This window comes from Bemisia tabaci, chromosome 5 (genome assembly GCF_918797505.1).
Source record: "Bemisia tabaci chromosome 5, PGI_BMITA_v3".
Taxonomy (NCBI): Eukaryota; Metazoa; Arthropoda; class Insecta; order Hemiptera; family Aleyrodidae; genus Bemisia; species Bemisia tabaci.
In genome coordinates this window covers 1,700,303-1,722,809 of record NC_092797.1, presented here as the reverse complement: position 1 = coordinate 1,722,809, position 22,507 = coordinate 1,700,303, and the positions used below count along the sequence as shown (strand labels likewise).

The 22,507-nt window shown below is 39.8% G+C and overlaps 2 protein-coding genes across 5 annotated transcripts in view; one reads left to right on the top strand and one right to left on the bottom strand.

Moving 5' to 3' along the window:
• Positions 1-391: 391 nt before the first annotated feature.
• Positions 392-10,006, bottom strand: LOC109035538 (uncharacterized). Its single transcript, XM_019049201.2, has 4 exons — positions 9,847-10,006; positions 2,477-2,613; positions 2,147-2,272; positions 392-771 (listed from the first exon to the last, which is right to left on the bottom strand). Exons 1-4 carry the CDS (start codon positions 9,923-9,925, stop codon positions 643-645), a joined length of 471 nt encoding a protein of 156 aa, XP_018904746.1. The 5' UTR covers positions 9,926-10,006; the 3' UTR covers positions 392-642.
• A 10,605-nt stretch (positions 10,007-20,611) lies between these two features.
• Positions 20,612-22,507, top strand: part of LOC109035602 (uncharacterized) — a 55,212-nt gene continuing 53,316 nt past the window's right edge. For 3 of the 4 annotated variants that reach the window (XM_019049302.2, XM_072301076.1, XM_019049301.2), the window contains exon 1: positions 20,613-21,951. The gene's annotated coding sequence lies outside the window, so the exon portion shown is untranslated. Of the gene's footprint in view, positions 21,952-22,507 lie in introns of all 4 variants that reach the window. The other variant, XM_072301075.1, reaches the window with a different exon arrangement.

Genomic DNA, 22,507 nt, shown 5'->3' with positions numbered 1-22,507 from the left:
AATTGACTTTTTCATGCATAAAAGAGAAATTTTGGTTAAGTGCCGCACTGCTTCACTTGATGAACTAATCCAATCCTCAAACGGACATTTAAATGGAACACCCCAAGAATCCAAAGTATTTGCAGCAGGTAATTTCTCCTTTGAAAAAGTAATTGTATTCCGAATGCTTTACATGAAATAATTAGTAACAAAAAACTGAATCATATTCCTCAGAATGGCGCATCAAGAACCATCCAAATTGACCTTATGTTATATAGAAGGTAGTCAAATGCGCAGGAATCTTACAGAGCATACCACAGCAGAGTGGTTATTGTTGCATGTGGTTAGCTGCTCCTTATCCCTCAAAATTATCCTTCTCTAGGAATGCCAACAAATTATGAGTAACCGTAGATAGAAAACTTCATAAATATTTATTGTAAATCAAAAATCTAAAAAATAGCACATTACTGTATCTTAGTGGAAAAATCATGAGGACAAACAGAAATAAAGACATATTCTAAGTTACCTTGCCACATTAAAATGCTGCTTCAATTCAGCTTTAAATAAACTATTTACACAAGTGGCCTCTCTAATCACTTGCCCTACATTAAATACACTTTTTAATTGCACATGCCAGCATTACTTACTTTGCACCTTCATTCATCACTCTTGCAGAATTGCAGTAGTCAAGTCTCGATTGACAGAATTGTCGTAACTGTCCTCTTCGGTTCTTACGCAGATATCAACTCGACCAAATCCCAGTCCTGTAAGTTCTATAGATGAGTCTCTTACCTAGAAAATTGCAAAAAAGAATATAATCTGTCAAGGATGATCATAGGGCCGGATTTAGGGGGTGGCAACATGGGCCGCGGCCCATGGCAGCAAAAGGGGGCGGCAAATTCTGAATTTTTTTCAGATGCAGGTATAAGAAAAAATCGGATTCAGAAAAAAATTACGAACTAGGAAAGGTCACAAAGTCTCTCATTTCCTGAGAGTAAAGGTATGGTAATTTCTAATTTTGTCGTCTTTCGATGATACAAAAAACAGCACCCACCTTTAATTAGTCGAGTTAAGAGAGAAACCAACACGCAATTTAGCCTGGAGCGGCGCGGCGCAGAGAGCAATGATAACGAGGACTTCACATGGAAAGGCGAAGCCCGCGGCGCGCGGCGCGGCGGCGGTCGGCATGTAACACATATTAGCGCCTACCAAACTGCATGAATACTTCACGCATTGCGTCAAACACAGCGCGGTCCGCAGCGGTCGGCGTGAAACGCATAGCGCCTACAAGACTGTGCGAATACTTCACGCATTGCGCAAAACATAGTGAGGTCAGCGCGGCGGCGAAGATTAAAATTATTAAACCACATTTATGTTTATTCCTTCATAATTTTTTCGTTCATTTCTTATAAATGGAAGGCGTTGTTCACACAGAGATCGGTTTACGAGACTTAACTTTCGCGCAAAGTTCCGTGAACTTTTGCTAGTAGTGTTGACAGGGCTTTCGCAAAAAATGTGTCCATCATGAGTGAACGCGTCTAATGCATCCCCTCTCCCTACGATATGTTTACTTGATGGTTTTAATCGACGTTTCAAACCCCCAAAGTAGCAAAATGAAAATATTTTATGCATGAAAAAAAAAAAAAAAATTAATGAAAAAATTTAGAAAATAAAGAAAAAGTAGCTAGCATTATGGAAAGTAGACAGAAAATTTAAAGTGAGTGTCACTATTTACCAAAGAAAATAGCTCTATTTCTTTCTACAAAATGCATCTATTTTTCGTCTAGACAATTGATACGGCTGTTTCCTTAAGAAAAAATATTCAAAAACCTGATGGAAAATAAAGAAAAATTGGATATTTTTTTATCTATTTCTTAAAAATTTAAAATTCAGAAAACAGATAGAAAAAAAAAACAGAATGTAGATGACAAAATTGTCTGTTTTCCTTGTATTTAGTGTCCGGAACATAGACAGAAAATAGAAGTTTTTTTAATAATTTTCTTACTTCTATTTGATACATCTATTTTCTTTCCATTTCCTTTCTATTTTATTTTTCTGTCTAGAAATTAGACAATTTCTAAATTAGTGCTAGGCAGAATATAGAAGCCCATGCTACTTTGGGCAATTAAATGACGTGAAGAGAGGAGGGGCAAATCATAATTCTTACCTCGATTGGTATGAAGCGTCCGAAATGATGGTTGAGCTCAGGCAGGCACAACTGAGTGCCATATTCAATGTGAAGCTCGGCGTCCATCGATGCCGTCACGTATTCTGCCCTGTCGTCCAAGAAATCCTACAAAAAATCAAAAGGAAATAAATCAGATAAAAACTATAAAACCACCACTTGAATGGTTTCAAGAAAAAATGGATCAGTAGACAAGATACGGATTTCAGCAGACCGGTACATGTTTCTTGACCGAAATTTCATTTAGAACATGATTCGCTTGACGAAAATCACTGAAATTAACCAAGATAATATTTAATACCTGTAGCATACCTGTAATGTTCTCAATTTTTTGCCACGAGAATCTACCAGATCAGATTTCTGGCCGGATTCATAATCAGGAAAGTACGCGGCGAGGGTGGTATTGAACGCCGTGCCCGTGTTTGGACATTGGAACCCGTCCTCGTCAACTGAAATAAAAGAAAGGCATTTTCAATTTCAGTATGAATATGACAACATCTCTTTAAATGCACGGGGAAAAGTAAAGGTTAACTTGGAAGTTTATCCTGCCAGATATTCGCGAGAAGAAATCGTCAAAAAAGAGGCAAAGATTCTGTGCCTACCCCTCCCCTCCGCATTCCTTACTGTGCCCCCTTCACCAAAAAAAAAAAAAAAATCTCTACCAATAAATAAATGCAAAAATGCAAGGAAACATTTATTATTTATAGACCAATGGAAAACTTTCGCCTATTTTGCAACTCTTAAAACTGATTCAGGCGGAGATTGAGAAAAATTAAGCAAGTTGCACCGTGCTACCAGTAGCGTGGCGTGCTTTGCGATGTATCGATTGATCTGCCACTTCAACCTATGGGAGAGGACCGATAAACAGGGTGTTCGCAGCGACCGCTTTAATAATTGATTGTTTACCACAGCTTCAAACAAGGAAATATCGATAATCGATCATTCACGCCTTGCCATTGCATACTACTTTATACTATGGCTGTTTGATGCGGTACAAAAAACCACAAATCTATCAATTACTTAGCTATAACTAGACCAACTTTTGCAATAAGGAACCACTATTTCTGGCTGTCAACGATTTTTTGTCCGCGCACCTTTGTTTTCCAGTAGTTTTCGCCCACATAACGTAAAATAAGCAACAATAACTTGGTCCAAGCGTTATATTTTAGTCGGTAAGTATGTAAAATTTTCTTGACAATATGAAATTGAGAGAGAAGGAGGTTTTGTTGTGGTTGCTCATTTTCTCAATGAAATGTTACTCTCTCCTTTTGATTCGTCTTTTTAAATTGTCATTGGTAAATATATGGTTTTATTTCTATCCTTAAAATATTCGATGTATACAATATACCTTACATCTGTATAAGTACTTTTTTTTCTTTTTTTTTATTTATTTATTTTTTTTTTGACCAAGTTATTACTTTATTTTGTAAACATTTATATTTTTAAAACGTGACAGATATTTGTAAAACCTTTTCCAAGCAATGGCCAAAAAAAAAACCAAAAACCACGCAATCTTTACTTTTAACCCGTACATCGATCTTTTAGAGTCAAATACGTCAAATGTTGAGCGTTCGGTTGCGCGTACACCTCGCTGCAGCACAGTAAAATCACAAAATGTAAAATAAAAAATTAAAGTGCCTTGGAAATCATAAAATTTCACACGGAACCACCAATATTTAAAAGACACATTATATTATTACTCTCCTTTGATATATTGATACTTGTTTTTTTTTCATCGATTTAAATGAGAATAATCAATGCAGAATTGCAGAGTGTGCAAACATTTCAAAATCGTCAGTTAAAAAACGCTGACTGTGCGAGTATTTTAGAGCCTAACAGAGCGGATTCCGGCGTTCTGCGTTCTGCCAGCGTGAGAGGCTCACAGGCGCCTACAAACCTAAGTGGTTACTTCTCGCATTGCACAATGCTTGAAGTATTCACTTAGGTTTGTAGACGCCATGCGCGGTTCGCGCTAACCGCCCGCCCGCCGCAAACCCTTATTCTTCCAAGACATTATACATTTTCATCCAAAAACGTCGTGAGCAATTGTCGTTTGTATTTACATGTAGACCAATTAACTTTGGGTCTCAACTGGTACGTGGACCAAAACCTCCGTGCCGAAAAAAACGCGCGGATGTAAATTACTGGAAAAAACAGGTGCGCGGACAAAAAATCGTTGACGAAAAATGTCCTATGACCAATGGGATTTTTTTAGAAAGCTAGAGAAAGAGAGCATAATTTCTTGAAAACTTCTTTGATTTTTCCACTCTGTTATCAGACTAGTCAGTATGTTTCACCTGCGAAAAAATAAAAGCGAAGCAGAGAATTAATTCGGATTAGCGAAAAGTGATTTCGCACTTTAGCCATATTTCAATCGAAAGGAGCTATATTCATCGTAATATGAGTCTTGAAATGCATAAGAATACATGTATTAGAAGGCTCATGTCAGAATGGGTATTTATAGATATCAGTGGCGTTTGTTTGCTTCGCGATGTATCGATTGATCTACCGTTTAAAACTTGGGAAAAGGATCGTTAAACAAATTGTTCGTAACGAACACCTTATAGTCGGTTTCGGCTCTGGTGCTTGCACTAGAGCTGCTATTCCGGACGGTCCCAGCTGGGGAGTATCAATGCAGCATGTTACATTGTAGAGACCGCGCGTTGGTTGATGGGAATCGGCGCCATTTTCGGCTATGTTCCTTGTCATGACTTTATTTTATTGCATACTGTTTTATTGTTAGTCAATGCTATGTTGTGTATTGTATTTTTGGAATCATGGTGATACAGTCAACAATTCAAAACTTGTTTGTGCTTTTATCTCGTGATGGAAAAAATGTACTTTACGTTCAAAATTTGAAAATTTGAATTTTAAAGTTTTCGCGGTTAAGGAAGCTTTAACCACTGGGTTGGAGCTTCCTAGTCATTTACTCGATATCAGCTGATAGCAAACAAAGGTTACCAGGGAAACCGTAAACGTCTAACAACTATCGTGGCCATTGGGGCGATTATTGAAATGATATCGACTGTATGTCGCCGCTTACGACAGGACATAGCCCTATCTTAACTGTGTAATATATCGCAATTCGATATTGTTTTGATTTTTAAAAGGAGCAATTCATTCATACAGTTCCGATTAGTTTTGGCGAACGGGCCCTTAACCTACGGCACTCGGCTCATGGGAATTTTTTAACTCTAAATTTTTTAACCTAACTCTTCCATTCCGGGAACATATTTATTGAAAACGGCGACTTTTTCAACAGTCCTATTTTTATCTACAACATCTAAGTGGCCCTTCATAATCATTTAATTTTGGCCCCTGGCCAGAAAAAGGTTCGGAAATTGCAGTGATTTTGCCGAAAATGCTGAAGTAAGTAAATTTGGGCATTTTTTTTCCTTCTTCAAACTCTGTGGAGAAGCACTTCTCCTCCAGTACATCTATTTTTTTACTTATCTCTCGCAAGGTACATTTACAGAAGGTGTGTTCCAGTATTAACAGTTCAGATTCGTTGTTTTTTTATTATAACGCTTATTTCGGAAAGCAATTATTACATTGTTCAATTCTACTGACTTTCAACACTCGATTATACTCCCGGCAAATTCTGCAGCAGCGTTTCAAATGTTGACTCTAATGCTTCCAACAGCCATCCGATGTCTAAGGGTTTATTCCTAGATTTAGGGATTTTCCGGAATTTCCAGGGATTTAGGGATTTTTCAGGAAATCTAGGGATTTTTTTTTGATGAGGTAAAGTTACCAAAAATCAACTTTTTAACCTCAATTATAGCTTCGACAATCGAAAACATTTTTTCATCTATATTTTGTAGGCCTTTTTGGCAACACTATTTTCCCCGCAAATAAGCCGGAAATTAAAACGATTGTGTCCTTCGATGTACTTGACATTCAACTGCATTCAACCTGTTAATAATAAGAAATCAACTAATATTCTTTCATTTTATTGGTCTGGATTAGCACTGCTTTCAGAGAGCGCCAAAATTCAAACGAGCCAATCAGATTTAAATATTGCAAATCGCTACATCGAATGACATCATGATTCTTCATAAAAAAATGGCGCTTTTTGCAAAATCTAGGGATTTTTTAAGTATATTTGAGCAAATCTGGGGATTTAGGGATTTTTAGCGAAATCTAGGCATTTTTTTTCTTCCCCGCTAGGGATTTAATATCGGAAGACTGGCTTCCAGTATCGCAGCGTTGATCGTCGCTGATGTCGAAATGGAACCTAATGCCGGACATACTGTAACACCTCCATTCCTCAATTCCGGTGAGGAATACGTCTCTACCCTTAACTCAATATAAATATACAAATTGATAAGTGAGTGCTTTAGTCTCCTGAAAACAGAATTGCGAAACTTAAAATTGGAGAAAAATGATGAGTAAATGAAAAAATGGAACCAATTGATGGAAAAGTCGCATGCCATTCTGACACAAAATATGGCGTCTATCGAATCACCTTAACTAAATAAAATAACCAAATTTTCAACTCTCAAACTATCAACTATCAACTATCAAAATTCAAACTATCAAAATTTCCAACAATGACAAAAATGATTGTTAAGGGGTTTTTGTACTCACTTTTTCTTCCCGATGGAGATTGATGTTTTATTTTCAAGCGATGCGCATTTCGAGCTTTACGCTCATCTTCAGGCTACAAATAGAAAACTTGTACCGCGGCGCGGATACGCGTCAAACAACGAAAAACTAAAATACGAGCGCACAACCGCACATTTGTCCACTATTGCTAAAATTATTAAAACGTATATAAAAAAATTGGTGTAAAAACGGCCGAATTACGAAACCGGACCACGATCGTGTTATCACTGTTGTGTAATCACCTGAGCTGGACATAATAATTTTAGCAATAGTGGACAAATGTGCGGTTGTGCGCTCGTATTTTAGTTTTTCGTTGTTTGACGCGTATCCGCGCCGCGGTACAAGTTTTCTATTTGTAGCCTGAAGATGAGCGTAAAGCTCGAAATGCGCATCGCTTGAAAATAAAACATCAATCTCCATCGGGAAGAAAAAGTGAGTACAAAAACCCCTTATCAATCAAGCCCGATAAAATGACAAACCAAAACTTCAAAAATGATTGTAATATACCTATAATGTAATGAAATATACACGCTCTAATCATTTAATTTGTATTACCTTTATGTTATGTACCTACATGTTATACTATTTTTATAATAAATTTTGCCAACATGCTTTTCAATTCAGTCTACAACATTTCATTCCGACGTGGCAATAATGATTTATAATGCCCCTAAACATTAAAATGAATTACAATAGTAATGCCGCATTATAATGTCGTATTATACATCGCAACGATTCATGTCCTACTGATTATTGATTATTGTAAGATGAATTCTGTTTTCTCTGATTGTATGTTTCATACGTGCGAAGCAAGTACGGGTCACTAGAAACGTGGTTCGTACGGGTGGCTGATGAAATTGATCTTCGAATACCTTTTGATGAGCTAGGGAAATGGAACCATCTGCATCTCATGGACAATAAATAGTTGCCGTAATTAAGGTCATCCCGTGATTAAGGTGCCGTGATTTAAGTCATAAATTCTTCATCTAATTCTTGATTCATCTCCAAAATGTCTGCTAAAGCTTTCATGCGCTTCTCCTTGTATGCATGAATGAGCAAATTGGGTATCGAACAAGCGGGCACTTTTTGAAAATTTAGATGATTCTGGACAATATCGTACAGAAGTCCACGAGCTGCAGATAGAACCATTACCTCTAGCTCATCAAAAGTTATTCGAAGATCATTCAACAACCTCTTTGACAAGTTGCAAAAACTTTTCGTTAACAATTTTTACCTTAGCTTCAAATGGGGAAATGTCGATAATCGATCATTCATGCCTCGCCACTGGTTTCTTTTGATTTAAATGCGTCCAATTTTGCTAAGAGTGCAGGGTCGGACTAACTCGCATCTGAGGGCGTAGACCCTTGGCTGGTCAAGAGGCGTAATGTGATATCTCCTGGTAGGGAATTTCACTCATATGTATTTTCTCTACGTGGAGGGGGTTCAGAAAATTTTGGCAAATCAGAACAAGTTTACGCTATTTTCAGGTTTAAAGTTTATTGATCGCACAGAGTAAAAATTGCAAAATTGAACGTGAAGCAAAGCATGGAGAGCTCACGCTTCGCGTCATCGCGCCTTCAATTTTTCAGATGCAGCACGGACGTCCATCAAGTACGAATAGTTGTATCTCTGCGCCGTCGTTAATGCGCATCCTTTCCCTCGCTTTATATCCATATTGTGTTTGCATGCGTTTGTCTTATTTGTAATGTTGCTTCAAACTAGAGCAAAGCAGTGCGTGTTCACGACTCACGCCATCGCGTCTTACATTTTTCATAAGCAATGTGGACATCCATCTTGCGCAAATGATTGTATCGCGTTTACACTTTAGATGTCTCTTATTTTTGAGTTTCGAGATAAATTAGGGTTAAGTTTGCCCGAGATATGCTAGGGTATGTCCGAATCAATAGTCATTTTTAAAAGGAAGAAATGTGTTTAAAGATCTCTCCAGAGGTCTATAAAGGGTGCGTACAGCGTATGCCTAAACATCGAACCGACCATCGCTTCTAAGGGAGTTACACATAGCGAATGAAGGAGGGGGATGATGAAGCGTCTGTATGTCAACAAGAACGTGAAAATTTCACAGAAAATTGTTTACGCTGCAGAAAGTAGTTCTTGGACCTCTGTTCACCACTTTCATGCGTAAAAGCACCTTTCTTTACTCCTAACTCTCTCTTCTTCCGTTCATTTAAAAAATTTTCCTCGCATATTCTCGGTCGTAATTTTTTTTCTTCTTATTATTTTGCTATCTGTAAGAAGGGCGCGTTTTTGGCGCGCCAAGGGGGCGTATCTGCCAACGGCAGATTGGCCTTATGGCCAGTCCGAGCCTGTAAGAATGGTATACTGCCGCACTAAAGAAAAACGCCGTATGAACTTTCATGAGTTGTCAAATTTTCTCCGATAAAATGTTTATTTTTGAGGAAACTTCTGAATATTCTTCCTTGAAATTTTCAGGAACCCCAGGTAAGATTGCGAACAAAATTATCTGAAAAATTAGAAGAAAAATATTCATGGTTTACCAATATATTCGTGCTTTGTCCAAGGAAATTTGGCGACGCTTAAAATCTCATACAGCGTTCTTCCATCGCATGGCTGTATACTGCCGTGCTAAGGAAGAACGCCGTATGAACATTCGAGAGTTGCCAAATTTTCTTCAACAAAATGCTGTTGTGAATATTTTTCGTTGAAATTTACAGGAACTGTGGGTGAAATTACGAATAAAATTATTTAAAAAATTCGAAGGAAAATAGTCATAAGTTGACCAGGAAATTCGTTATTATCAAGGAAATTTGGCAACGTCTGATTGCTCATACGGCGATTTTCCTTAGCACGCGGCAGTATAGCACGGCTCAAGTTTTTTTTCTCTCTCCCTCTCCTTCTTTCTCTTTCATTTCCTTTTCTATGCACGGACTATAGAGTTGAAATTTTGAAGGCAGCTGTGAAGATGATGAGAGCGAGGTTGAAAACCAGAGGAATTTTCACGAGGCGTAATAATACAATTCATGGGATTTTAAAAATAAATAGTAAGAGAAGATCGCGAAAGATTAACGGCTAAGAGGGATGTAAATCTAACAGACCTGCTTTTTTGCTGCGGGCATGAACGATGCAGAGCAGCGAAACTAGGACGAAGAACTTAGACTCTCGTTGGAGGCCCATGATTGCGACTAACGCGTCGAGGCGCCGCCGATGGCACCTGAAGTCTAAAGCAGAGCTAATTATTGTTTACACTCGGAAAACAAGGCCACTGGCCAGTCTTCGTCCAAACATGCCAGTCCGCGAGATGGACGCAAAGTCCGCAAGAGGCAGAGCAACAGATTGTCGTAATCCACTGAAAACGAAGACGACTTAATCGTCGCTTCTTTGCCGTAAAGGCGTAACTCTATTCTCACGTGAAACCTCCACTGCCATGCTAAGAAAAAACGCCGCATGAACTTTCAGGTCTTGCCGAATTTCCTTTGATAAAACGCAAATTTCCTTACGAATATTCTTCTACCATTTTTCAGATAATTTTTTTCACCCAAAGTTCCTGAAAATTTCAAAGGAAATTATTCATAACTCTTTCCGAAAATTAATATTTTGTCCATGGAAATTTGGCAACTTTCGAATATTTATACGGCGTTCTTCCTTAGCACGGCAGTGTAGTCCATAACACTGCATGCTTTCCGTGAGTCATTTCGAATAATTGTAGATACGCACTTACGTTAGCGGAGCTATATTACGTCGTTCCCCGAACGAAGGAACGTAACTTCATTACAAGGTTGCAAAATTGACTCAAACAATTCAAGTTTTTACAAGAATATACCTGTGCCATTTTCGTCCAAAATTTTCCCGATTTTTGCATGAGAGCAGAGGAAAAATTAGTAAAATTTCCAGTTAGAAATGCCCAAGATTCTCGTAGTAAAACTGCAATTATAGGGGGGGGGGGGGGGTTTGGGGTTGCAACGCTGTAGACTTCTTGTCATCCTTAATTTTTCCTTGGAAAACTAATCAAAGTAGGTAATTCTTTTATCCCCTCTTTGATTTTTCTTCTATGATAGAGGATATTCTTTAACTTCAAGCTACAGTACGTTGGCTTCTTTTTGTTCAAAATAATTTAACAGGAGTAGACATTTTGGAACGTCGCAATATAGAAAGGTGGTTTTGCACTTTGGCCATCAAAGTGATGATAATCATTCATTTTGATGAAAATCATGGCGGATATGATGGGACGACACAGCGGAGATATTAAGGGTGTGTTTTTTCACTTTCGCCCTCGATACGAGGCCATTGCCTCGTGATGCATTCAGCAAACATGTGCATAAAAGTAGGAACCCGCAAAATAAACAGCGAACTCTTTGCACGGTCATAGCGCGGTTTGGCGCACAGTGATCCAACTGTTGAGTTTAGAGGTCATTAAAACTTTAAATCGACGGAAAGTTTGAATGAAAACTCATTAGGAAGAAGCTTGATAAAAATGAATGGAGGATTACTCCTTTTTTATCGCTTTAAGAGCAATTATGATTGTAGTGTACGAAGTGTAACGTCTCTCAGAAAATCTTATTTCTTTTATTATAGGCCGACCTGAGATATAGTGTTATTTATGTCAATTCACTTGTTCAGCGATTCGGAAGAATTCGATATTTGGCCCCACGTTCAAAGAATTGAAGAGTCCTAGATACTCTGATTAAAATTATTTGACGCTAAGACGTTGAGTACCACGTCGAGTTTACGGGGCTTCGTCCGCTGAAACCAACCGTTTCCCATTCTCTGAACGTTTTTAATCCACGTCAGCAGCCCAATAATCGCGCCTTGAAAGTAGCGTTCTCCAATCGGCGAAGAAAACATATTTGACAAGAAGGAAGAATACATGATCCGGAAAATGGGATATTTTCATGATATTCTCCCACAATCTCTCTTACCTTCCTTTGAATTTGGTGATTGAAAAATTTTCGGACGAATTATTTTGCAGCCAGGTATTTTTTTCCGATTTTGTCGCCTGTAATTTTTTCACGAATACAAAAAAAATAAAAATAAAAAATAAAAAAAAATAATAAGGGAAAAATCGAGGATTGATTTTGCTTCTTGGGATGAAGGTCGCGTGAAGCGTTACATATTTTTAGGAGGATACAGACTTTCAATATGCAAAGGGGGGGCGGGTTCAGAAGACCCGTTTGCGTATTTTCTCCTTTTTGGTTTAATGGCTTTAATCCCTGTGGGGCCTATAGCCAACTGTAGACAAATTAAAATGACAAAGGGTATTTACATGGAGTGCATAGAGTCGTAATGTATACCCATGTGCTGAATACAATTCTAGCTGGAGCGCACTTCAGCTATGCATTCACCACTGCAAAAGTGTCAGAGGAAATTGACAAGCCCAGCGTGCATGAGGGCTATTTCAATTGTAATCTTCCGTCGCATTTCTAAGGCGCAATGATACAACCATTCGAACTCTCGGAATGCGTGAGGTATCACGCCGCAATTTGAAGGCGTTTTCAAAACAGCCAAGTTTCGATATCAGGTTTGTAGTTTCGCAAGAAATTGGAGCACAAAATCAATAGAATGACTGGTTTTACGAGCTAACGCAACTCAATAAATTTGTGTTTTATTTGACTGAAGCGTTAGAAAACAGTTCGGTCAGAAATTTAAATCAACCTACGGTCCATTATAAACTCGGTAAAACAGAAGCCAGGACCCAAAGCTTGCAGAAAATATGCCTTACGTCAATGATTGCTTCGGGATCATCGCATCGGATCACTGGTGGATTGAACTGATGGAACCTTTGTTGGCTCTCATAAGATCTTAGTCAAAAGCGTTGAAAAAAATCTAGTGAATGTTTCTTCTCAGTTTTTTTTTTTTTTTTTTTTTTTTTTTTTTTTTTAATATATGTCTTTATTCAGGTAGGTATGTGTGTTCCCAAACAACCCTCAGAAAAAAGATTACCTAAAATTTTGTAAAGCCAAAAGCCTGAGGAATCTCTCCCTGGAAAAAGTGAAGCACTTATTGAAGCCGCCAGTGGATTTCATGAGGCTTCAATAATATCGGGAGGCGACCTGAGAAATTTTTACGACTTCGACGGAAGCGGAGGCGAGAGCTAGGAGTGAATGACCTGGCAACGCAACAAAGAGAAACCCGGACTATACCTACGTAAACGAAACCTTTCTTATTTTTTTTTAAAGAAAAATGAGGAATTTCAAAGGTTCGAATCTGATCGAATTTGGCAAATCTTATAATGCATCGCTACACTCGTAAACAGATAACGTGAGAATCGGCCTGATGAATACCCTGATCTCGTCAAAACAAGAATTCGGCTCTTTTTTTTAATAGAATGCAATAATACAGGGTGAGCGAAAAGTCCCCGACCCCCCTCTAACTTTTGAACGCATGCTTGTATCGGATCGAAATTTTTGGGATGCTCCTAGATCAATAAGAGCTACTTTTTGGCATATCCAAAATTTTCACTCCACAATCTACTTCCTCGTGGTAGATTAACCTTCCTCCAGATTAACTCCTAACCGTGGTAATATAACGTTTTTCATGAATAAATTCAACCTTCCCGCTCATGGAAGAAAGAATAATGTACTTGGGTTAAATTGCACGCCAAACTTCACTATGACAGTCTCAGTAGCATGAAAATATGTCAACCTCAACCTTGACGCTCAGCATAAGCTGTACACACTTCGAACAACACAGTGTGGGAAAGAAACAATTCTCGATTGATTAGTCTGCGGAAGCCATTGCAGTGCGCAATTTGTCTCGCGTATGATTTTGTTAATCTTGTGACCGGGCGATTCAAGTATTCCTGTAACCAATAGACAATAAAGACGTTAATATCTTAGCTAGGAGTTGATACCAATAGTTTTCGTCGCGCAAATCGTGTTCTACGTGAAATTCTGGTGAAGAATTATGTATCAAAGTGCTTAAATTCGTACCTTGTTTAATGGCCCATTCAATCTAAAAGAGCGAACATACAGAACTTACCTACCTTTTTTCAGAGTAAATATTTTATCGGGAGAAAAGAGGCAACGTTGGAGTGCTCATACAGCGTCGAAACACAATATGGGCCTTTTAAGCCCCATTGTTCGATGCCGCGATTATCCTAACGCGAGCTTAAATTATCACGCCAAACACGGTGCGGTCGACGTCAAACTCATATCAGCGCCTACAAGACTGCATGAATACTTCTCGCATTGCACCAAACGCAATGCGAGAGTTGCAGGAATACTTCATGCACTGCGCCAAACAGCACGGTCGGCGTCAAGCGCATGTTAGCGCCTACAAGGCTGCATGAATACTTCTCGCATTGCACCAAACGCAATGCGAGAGTTTTTTGCGATAACTATCCGACTACAGGTATATGCACATTGCCGCTAGCTGGATTGAAGGCGTATCACACTGTGAGGATGACTCGACACTCGACGGCAACTCCTTCCCTGGCTTGCGCGACGCTAAAATCGCCGTATAACTAAGAGGGAGAGCTGGCGCCTCTTTTAAGCAATTTCCAGGTCCCGAATTCCGAGACTCCTGTGCGGCGCCGGCTCGCTTTTTCGAGACATGACCGATTGTTTGCGATACACGGGGACCCGGTCAAGGAATTACTACGTATTCCACACCACCATTTCGGATCGAACATGTATCGAAAAAGTGACAGAAGCTCAGCGCACACCGGGCTCGGAACTCGCAGACCAGAACATGGCGCCAGCTCTCCTATTAACATTACGAATCTATGTCTCGTACTCTATGGTTGTTTATGAGATGAATGTGGTGAGATTTAGATAGAGAGGGGAGTTGGGAATGAAAAAGGGATTCGGGGAAAAATATGATTTTGAGGGAGCCTTGATAGTATCCGAATTGGTCCTGGTGCGAGGCTCCGTGTGTGGCGATTGTGGCGGTGGCGGTGGAGTCGGTGAATTTAATTATGCATAATGACGACGGGTCGGAAGAACAAGCAACAACTAGAGGCGTGTTGTTAGCAACAGCCAGGGCAGTGGCCAGGGACTTGACGCCCGGACGATGCGGACATGAGCGATCGGAAATGGAGCGGGCCAATCGGAATCCCGTTTCCGGAATCGCCAATTCGGATCCCACGCGTCCGCCGGCGCCGCCAATCCACCCTCGTGTCCCTCGTGTCCCTTCAAGCCGGCCGCCACGCCGCTCGCTCTTCTAGGTTATCTCCCCGTTCCTCCCGCCTCAGTTCCCGCGCCTAGCCGCTCTCCGTCCCAGGCAAGTTCTTATTCTCTTTATTTTTATTCTTTTCCTCACGGAGAAAAAAACTTCGTGCATGGGACCCGAAGTTGAGGTCATATGGATCTCTGAAGTTTTCTGATCACGCATCCGAAAACTTGAAGTCGAGCTGCTGAAAAGCGGGTCAGACATCGAGGTACTTCGGTATGTACCGGAGTACTTCAGATGTGCGACCCGAACCCTTCGGTATATATCGAATTACTTCAGATGTCTGACCCGAACTTCGGCAGCTGGACCTCAAGTTTTTAGATACGTGATACAAAAACTTCAGAGATTCATATGACCTCAACTTCGGGTCCCACGCACGAAGTTTTTTTCTCCGTGCTTTTTATTGTGATCTCGAAAAAATGATACAATGCATAATCAGCTACAAAGTTTAGCAGATTAAAAAAAAAGGGACGTAGTTCTATGAAACGGAACTATGTGCATTAAGATATGAGCCCTGATACCCATAAGAATACACGCATAACAGGGCTCATGTCATCATGCACATAGTTCCGTCTGATAGAAATACGTCCAATTAGACAGTGAACGTAGGTATTTCTGCCAAACGGAACTGTGGACCAGTGGGAAAGGATGGGGCGTGCTCTTGTGGGGGCGGGGAAAGCTGCATAGAAACAATGTTAAAGTAAAGTGGACGTGATTCTCTTTGGAGAAGTGGAAAACGGAATTCTACATTCTATCAAACGGAACTGAATGAGCTATGGGTATGAGACAAGAGCCTTGTGGACAGGACTCATGAGTTAATACTGACCTACGGCAGCGGATTCGCCGCTGCTGACATCATTGGCGCTTTATAAATTACGGCCCGAGCACTCACGAGCACACCCCTTCTTTCCCACCTGTCTCTGGTTCCGTTTGGCAGGAATACGTCTATTCGAGAGAGACGTTAGGAAAGACACCTTAAGAAATAATAGACAACCGAGAATTTTAAAAAAAAAAAAAAAAAAAAAAAAAAAAAAAAAAAAAAAAAAAAAAAAAAAAAAAAATCGGCCAGGGGGGCCGATGACGAGGTAACGCCGGAATTACCCTTTTCGTACACCATCGACAGGTCCTATTTTTTACAGCGTGCTCATTATTAAGATTGATAAACAAAGCTGTAGACAGAAAAGGCAGAAGAGGGAAATGAAGCGATCCTATCGGTGGAGGCGGATGGTTGCAATGGACAAATGAAGTAACTGATAGACTAACTAGGTAACGGAAACTCACGGAAGAAAAAGTTAGCCCCTTAGTTCCCCTCCTAGTCTAAAACAACCACCCGTTTCAACCAATAGGATCGCTCCGTTTTCCCGTAGTCTTCTTGGTCTATATCTTTTCCCATAGCTTTGTCTATCGCTGCGTCTATAGCTGTCTATCGCATTGACTATCGCTTTGCCCATCAGATTTATAGACAAAGCTGTGGACAAAGAACACGAAAGGAAAATGGAGCTATCCGATTGGTGGAAGAGGGTGGTCGCAATGGACAAGGAAACAAGTAATAGACTAACCAACGGCAACCGATGAGAGAACCTATACTTGATCCATTACGTCCCTCCTCAGTCCATAGCACCCGTTCCAACCCACAGGATCGCTCCGTTTTCCCGTCGTTTCTTTGTCTATCGCTACGTCTATCAATGTAAATAATTAGCTCGTAGCTCCTCTTATTAATTGTGTCCCGAATAGACAGCCCAAAACATCTCGACGGTGAAACTCTCAAAGCGCGTATCTCGGTTTGCGACGTCGGAGACTTCTTGTCATATTTTTCTTTTACGGAAAATGCTCAACGTCAATGTTTAAAAACTTCCGTGACTCTGTGCGCAGAAAATTCTGTACAGACCTCTCGAGGAATGATGATGATTTATTCTTCAGAATAATGAAATGCTAGCGGAGAATTTAAAACACCACAGACAGAGACAAGACAAGATACGTGGTTGTGGTGCGGGCTATCACCGTCGATGTTATGAATGTTGCCTAACTGTTAATTGAAGGGGCTACTCTTTTTGAAATTGTGATGAAATCGAAATACGTAATTTTTTTTTTTTTTTACAAATGAACATCGCCTGATTTTCGTCATTTGTTGACCATAAAATTGCGCAATTTTGTGGTAAAAATATTTCAGTCTATAATGAAAAAAAAAGAAAGAAGAAAAAAAAGGAACATTACCTCAATATTTTCTTTGCAAATAGTGCTACCAAGCTGCCCGACAAAATAAAAAATTCATCATTAAAAGATAAATTTCTTCATGAAAATGCCACGCAGATCACGTTTGGGACGTTGGGAAATCCTATAATCAACGGATGAATGGGAAAATTAGTTTTCATAGTTATTATCACCAGGAAATGATAACTTCCCCCTTCCGAAAAAAATGTTAATCAACGTACATCCAATCGAGTATCAAAATCGAACCAATTTGTACAATAAATGTTTCCCACTCTGATGTGCAATGTCTGTAAACTAGTCGAAATAAAAAAATGAGGAAATTATACTTTAGTGAAGAGCTTTGAAGTTAATTTACTTAAATGCTGATCTCTCATTTATGATGTAGAATTTGAAACTTTTCTTGTGTCTATCAAATTTTACATGAAACGATCAGGGCTACGTACACTGCCGTATGCAATAAAGAGGTAATATTTCTGGCTTATCAGAGGAGGCATGCATAAGAGTGAAGTTCAGCAGATAAGTGAAATTTGCAAAGGAGGACAATTAAACCTTACCTTTTAAATGCCGGCAAGTACATGTAAAATGAAAGAGACAGCAAGGAAACCGCATATAATTATAATACAATACCACAACCACATCGGGAAAATGAAAACTGTAACGTCCGCCATGGTTTTACGCACTGAGAGGCACAAAGAGTCGAAAAGAAAGACAAAATCTGACGGAATTGCTTGGTTAATAAGAGGTTGAATTTAAGTGAAACCATAGAAATGGCGAATATAATTGCTGAATTCTCTAAAAGGTGCTGGACTGCTGGGTATATCAATATCATTGTCAAATCCAAATGATTACTTTCAGAAGCAATTAAATGTGGCAACATGTAAAAATTGACAGAGGAAGAACAAAGAGCCGGTAGCCGGCTATCTTGACTTTTATTAAAGCTCTCGAAGTTAAGGAACTGAATGATGTCATTGCAGTAGACGACAGCATGACATTGCATTATAGAGAAATCCTTCTCATGTTCCGTCAAAATCTTCGCGCAGAGAGAGACCTGCGAGCTGGTTATTGAAATTGATAGACAAAGCGATAGACAAAGAAGAATTAAGGAGTATGGAGCGACCCTATTGGTTGAAATGAATGGTTCTTCCGGACTGAGAGAGAAAATGATGGACTAACTATAGGGTCTCCCGCGGGTTGCCATTAGTTAGTCTATCACCTACCTCCTACGTCCATTGCAACCACCCGTTTACATCAGTAGCATCCCTCCATATCTCTTTTGTTTTCTTTGTCCATAGCTTTGTCTACCAATTTTAACAATCAGCCCGCTGACAATAGTGAGCAGAGATGTCATGATTGTAAGCGAGGAATGGAATTTTTTGAAATTTTGAGTTGCCAATTAAAAAAATTGCGCTTGTATCGCTCGACAATGCATCGCGATATTTTTTAAATAAAAATCGCGATAAATGGCGATTTAATCTCGATTTTATCGACGAAAACTGATCACGATTTTATCGAACCAAAAATTGCGATGTGTAGCGATTTAATCTCCATATATATTTTTTTTTACTACTTCAAGTAGCCCACAAGGGCTCACCCTGCGCCTCAGTCCGTCCCCCTCCGTCCCTAACAACCAGTCCCAGGCAACCATTGTTTGAGACCATCAAACTCGGGTCGCCTAAATCGGGTGCGTATATATCGCAATATTTAATGCGATGGTATCTCGATATATTGCCACCGATATAATCGCGATAACCAACAGATGAAATCGGTGTTTATCACGATCACTGCTACTTGGATTACCTCCGTTTGGCAGAAATATACGGTAAAATGAGTCGTGACCCGAGTTTATCATGAAATGATGATGACCTTTCATGACTTTAATGAGCTACTCTGTCGGACTGGCCAGGAAAAAATCGATGTTTCAGATCGAGAAGATACTTTCACCCGCTCTAAAAATAAAGCGTCAATACCGCTTTCTCGGTAGCCTCCTGTACCTTTGCTTCGAATATTTGCACAAATAATTAAAGTGTACTTAGTCTCTTGAGTGGTTCAATGACCTGTGAAGTTGGCCGTTGACAGCTTGCTGAAATTTTACTGACTCACTTTCCTCGAGCTTATGTGCGCTAGGAAAATCGGATTACGATCTAGCAACCTTGAAATCATTTTAGAAGTCCGCGCCATGACAGCAGATGGAGAACGTATAAAATGTATGGAAAGAGGGATGGGAAGAGAGAGAAAGGGAAGAGAAAAGAGTTACCTCGATACAAATCAGATACCAATTTGACGAACGAATAAATTACCTACAGGTTTTATAAAAAATGTAACAGGTCATGTCGGTTCGCAGGAGGACTTAAAATATTTCTAGATGATGTCTTTTTTTTCTTTTTTTTTCTGGGAAAGGAGACTTTATTAATGTGCATACCTCGAATTCTAAAGTTCCTGTGGAACCAACTTCATTTGGCAGTAGTAACTTCTATTTCTTGCATAGACATAGAAGCACCTATCTATATATGGAGACTCATGGTACATACGTTGTTCAAAAAGCTAGAAATATCTATTTGGCTGCGGATATCCATGGAGGTACATCCTCGAAACATGGAAAAAATGAAAAAATCACATTTCACAGCGGAAAAATCTCGGAAAATTCTCGATTCTTTACATGCTCATGAATTCATCAACTACAGAAAATGGGAAAAATTTTTCCACGGGGACATCGTTGTTTCTCCATCCGGCTTGGCTACGAATATTCCTGGATTCACATCCTTGGAACATGGTAAAAGTAGTGACCCAATAGACTCTTAGAAATTGTTCGGATGATTAAAGGTCGACGAATTTTTTCTTCCACTTGGGAAAGGCAGCTGTGCATACTGCGTATACATGTCCGAGAGGTTCAAGCATTCCGATCCTCTCCTTGAACACGAAATTATCCACGCAAAATGTAATTTTTCGGGATTTTCAGAAATTCTTCATCTCTAGATTCCCCTATTCCACCTCCTCCGCACGAGAAAATTTTGGTTTCGCCACTGGGAGAGCAGAAATGCGCGGCAAAGCCGCATTTGAAGAGAAAGCGTTGATATTAAATGAAAAATTCGGTTTACACACTACCAAAACGAATAGATCAGTTCCTCCATAGAGGAAAAAAAAGTGATCGCATCTTGAGAATTGTTTATCCCCGTGACATAAGTAGGTGCAATATGGCGTCGATATTTTCGCAAAATACGAGATTCAAAGTATGAAAAACGGACCATAACGTCCAATTTTTCGCCTTAGATCAACTCAAAATATAATTTAAACCACTTTATATTGAATTCATTTTCTCCATTGAGGACGCCATTTTCAAGGAAATCGATTGTAAGAACCGTCCGTACCGACCTACGTCATCATCAAAATCCAAGATAACTGAAATGCGAACACCTCATTTTTTTTCTCTGAGTTCTGCTACCATTAAACGCGCGATACGTCAGACATATCGACGGCGTAAGTCCGCAATCACATGTCTCGTTTGCAATGTCTGAAAATCTCCGCCTCTATGTTATTTTTTTAAAGGGGAACAAATAAACATCATTCCTTGAAGTTTTTGCAGAATTCTCTTCGCACAGGGAAGAAAAATCACGGCAGTTTTAAAGCCCTGCCGTTGAGTAGGTAGTTTTACGTTTAAAAAGTATGACAGGAAGTCTGCGACGTCGCACCCTTAGTAAGTGTATTCTGAAGCGCCGTGGCATTCCGCAGCGCAACGGTCATTCAGCGGCCGCGGCGTGCTGGCGCCTACAAACCTAACAGGGATACTTCCCGCATTGCGCAATGCGTGAAGTATCCCTGTTAGGTTTGTAGGCGCCTATGCGCGTGTCACGCTGGTTGACCGTTGCGCTGCGGAATGCCACGGCGCTTCAAGCAACTATTTCGCGACAGAGGTGTTGCACAGTATCATAAATTGTTTGCAATGAATCGATAGATCGCTGTCATTTAAATCTACAAAAAATGATCAATTATCAGGGTATACCTAAAAAATCGATTCTTTTCCATACTTTCAAATGGGAATACATCGATAGCAAATGATTCACCCTTCACCACTGAGTGCCAATTTTTTGCGATGAATCGACTGATCTGCCTATGGACAATGATCGATTTTCAGGATATACCTAAGTAATCGATTCTTTGCCATAGTTTCAAATGGAAATACGTCGATAGCCGATATGCTTAGCGCTTCGCTACGAATACCCGCAATGCGTTCTTCCGTGCACGCAAATAACCCACACTCCCACATACTCTACGTGTGGATATTGCGTGTGATCGATACGCATCGATTAATAATTAGTCATAATTGAGTTATAATTTTCATGTTACCAGAGCGTGGGGCTTCAGCTAATCGACGGTGTAATTCTAGACTCCAGCTCGTGAACGTAGGAGATTTGAGCTTATAGCTCACCGCACGGTCAAATGCTCTAAAGGCGTTCAGGATACAAGTGGCAACAGCGCTTAAATGAGTCCTCCGACTCATGTGTCCCTGTTTGTGGGTAATGTAGGTCGTGTTTATTGAACGCACCAAAAACTAAACAGCTCAACTGTATGAGGTCCCGATTTACGGAGCGATAAACTATAATCGCCGTTCAGGCAAAGGAGAATGCCTGTCTGTCATTACAATTACATGTTTACTCTAGCGTTGCCTCTTCTCGCGGCACACGGCCTGGTTGCGGTCTCCAGGAAAATAACTTGTTTTGTTCTTGTTCTCTAGGTTGTAGAGTGGGTTGGAAAATTTACGCCTTGGAAGTGGAATCCTGGATAAACCGTTCGCGATTTGGCCACATTTATTGCGCCGCTGAATTGAGGTGAAAACTTTTTTCGTTAATATTTCAAAATAAACAACATATTAAATCGATGGATCAAGCCAAGAAGCATGTACTTTGAAAGCTGCGTTTCAATTGGATTACATTTTGTAATAAGGAACCATTATTTCTGGCCCATTTTAGAGACAACATACATGCCATCGGTTTCCCTATGTAGATATGTGCTTTTATGGGAGAGCCAGAGATAGTGGTTCCTTATTGCAAAATTTAACTCAATTTGTGCTCCTATTTTGTTTTTTATAACGGTGACGATTTTGGGTTTTTTCTTGGCATATTCGTATAATCATCCTCACGTGAATCGAGGCGGAAAAGGCAGAGATCGAAAAACTGATGAGCCCTGACATCCGTTGTAGATTTCGCCGAGTTATCTTGTGAGAGTATTGAATTCATTTTATCAGACGTAATGCAAAAAAAGGTCGAGGCTTAAGAACCCGAGAACATAAATAAGAAGGCATATGCCAGGGTCCATATGTTTTTTGGACAACCGACCTTTCCGCATGTCTCGGTTGTCATGGTCCTCATTTTGAACTAAGGAGCT

Excerpts from the sequence above, each read along its gene's own strand:
- LOC109035538 (XM_019049201.2), bottom strand. The coding sequence starts at position 9,925 with ATGGGCCTCCAACGAGAGTCTAAGTTCTTCGTCCTAGTTTCGCTGCTC. Across the intron at positions 2,614-9,846 it reads TGCCCGCAGCAAAAAAGCAG|TTGACGAGGACGGGTTCCAA; the intron begins GTCTGTTAGATT and ends CTTTTATTTCAG. Across the intron at positions 772-2,146 it reads GACGCTTCATACCAATCGAG|GTAAGAGACTCATCTATAGA; the intron begins GTAAGAATTATG and ends GCAATTTTCTAG.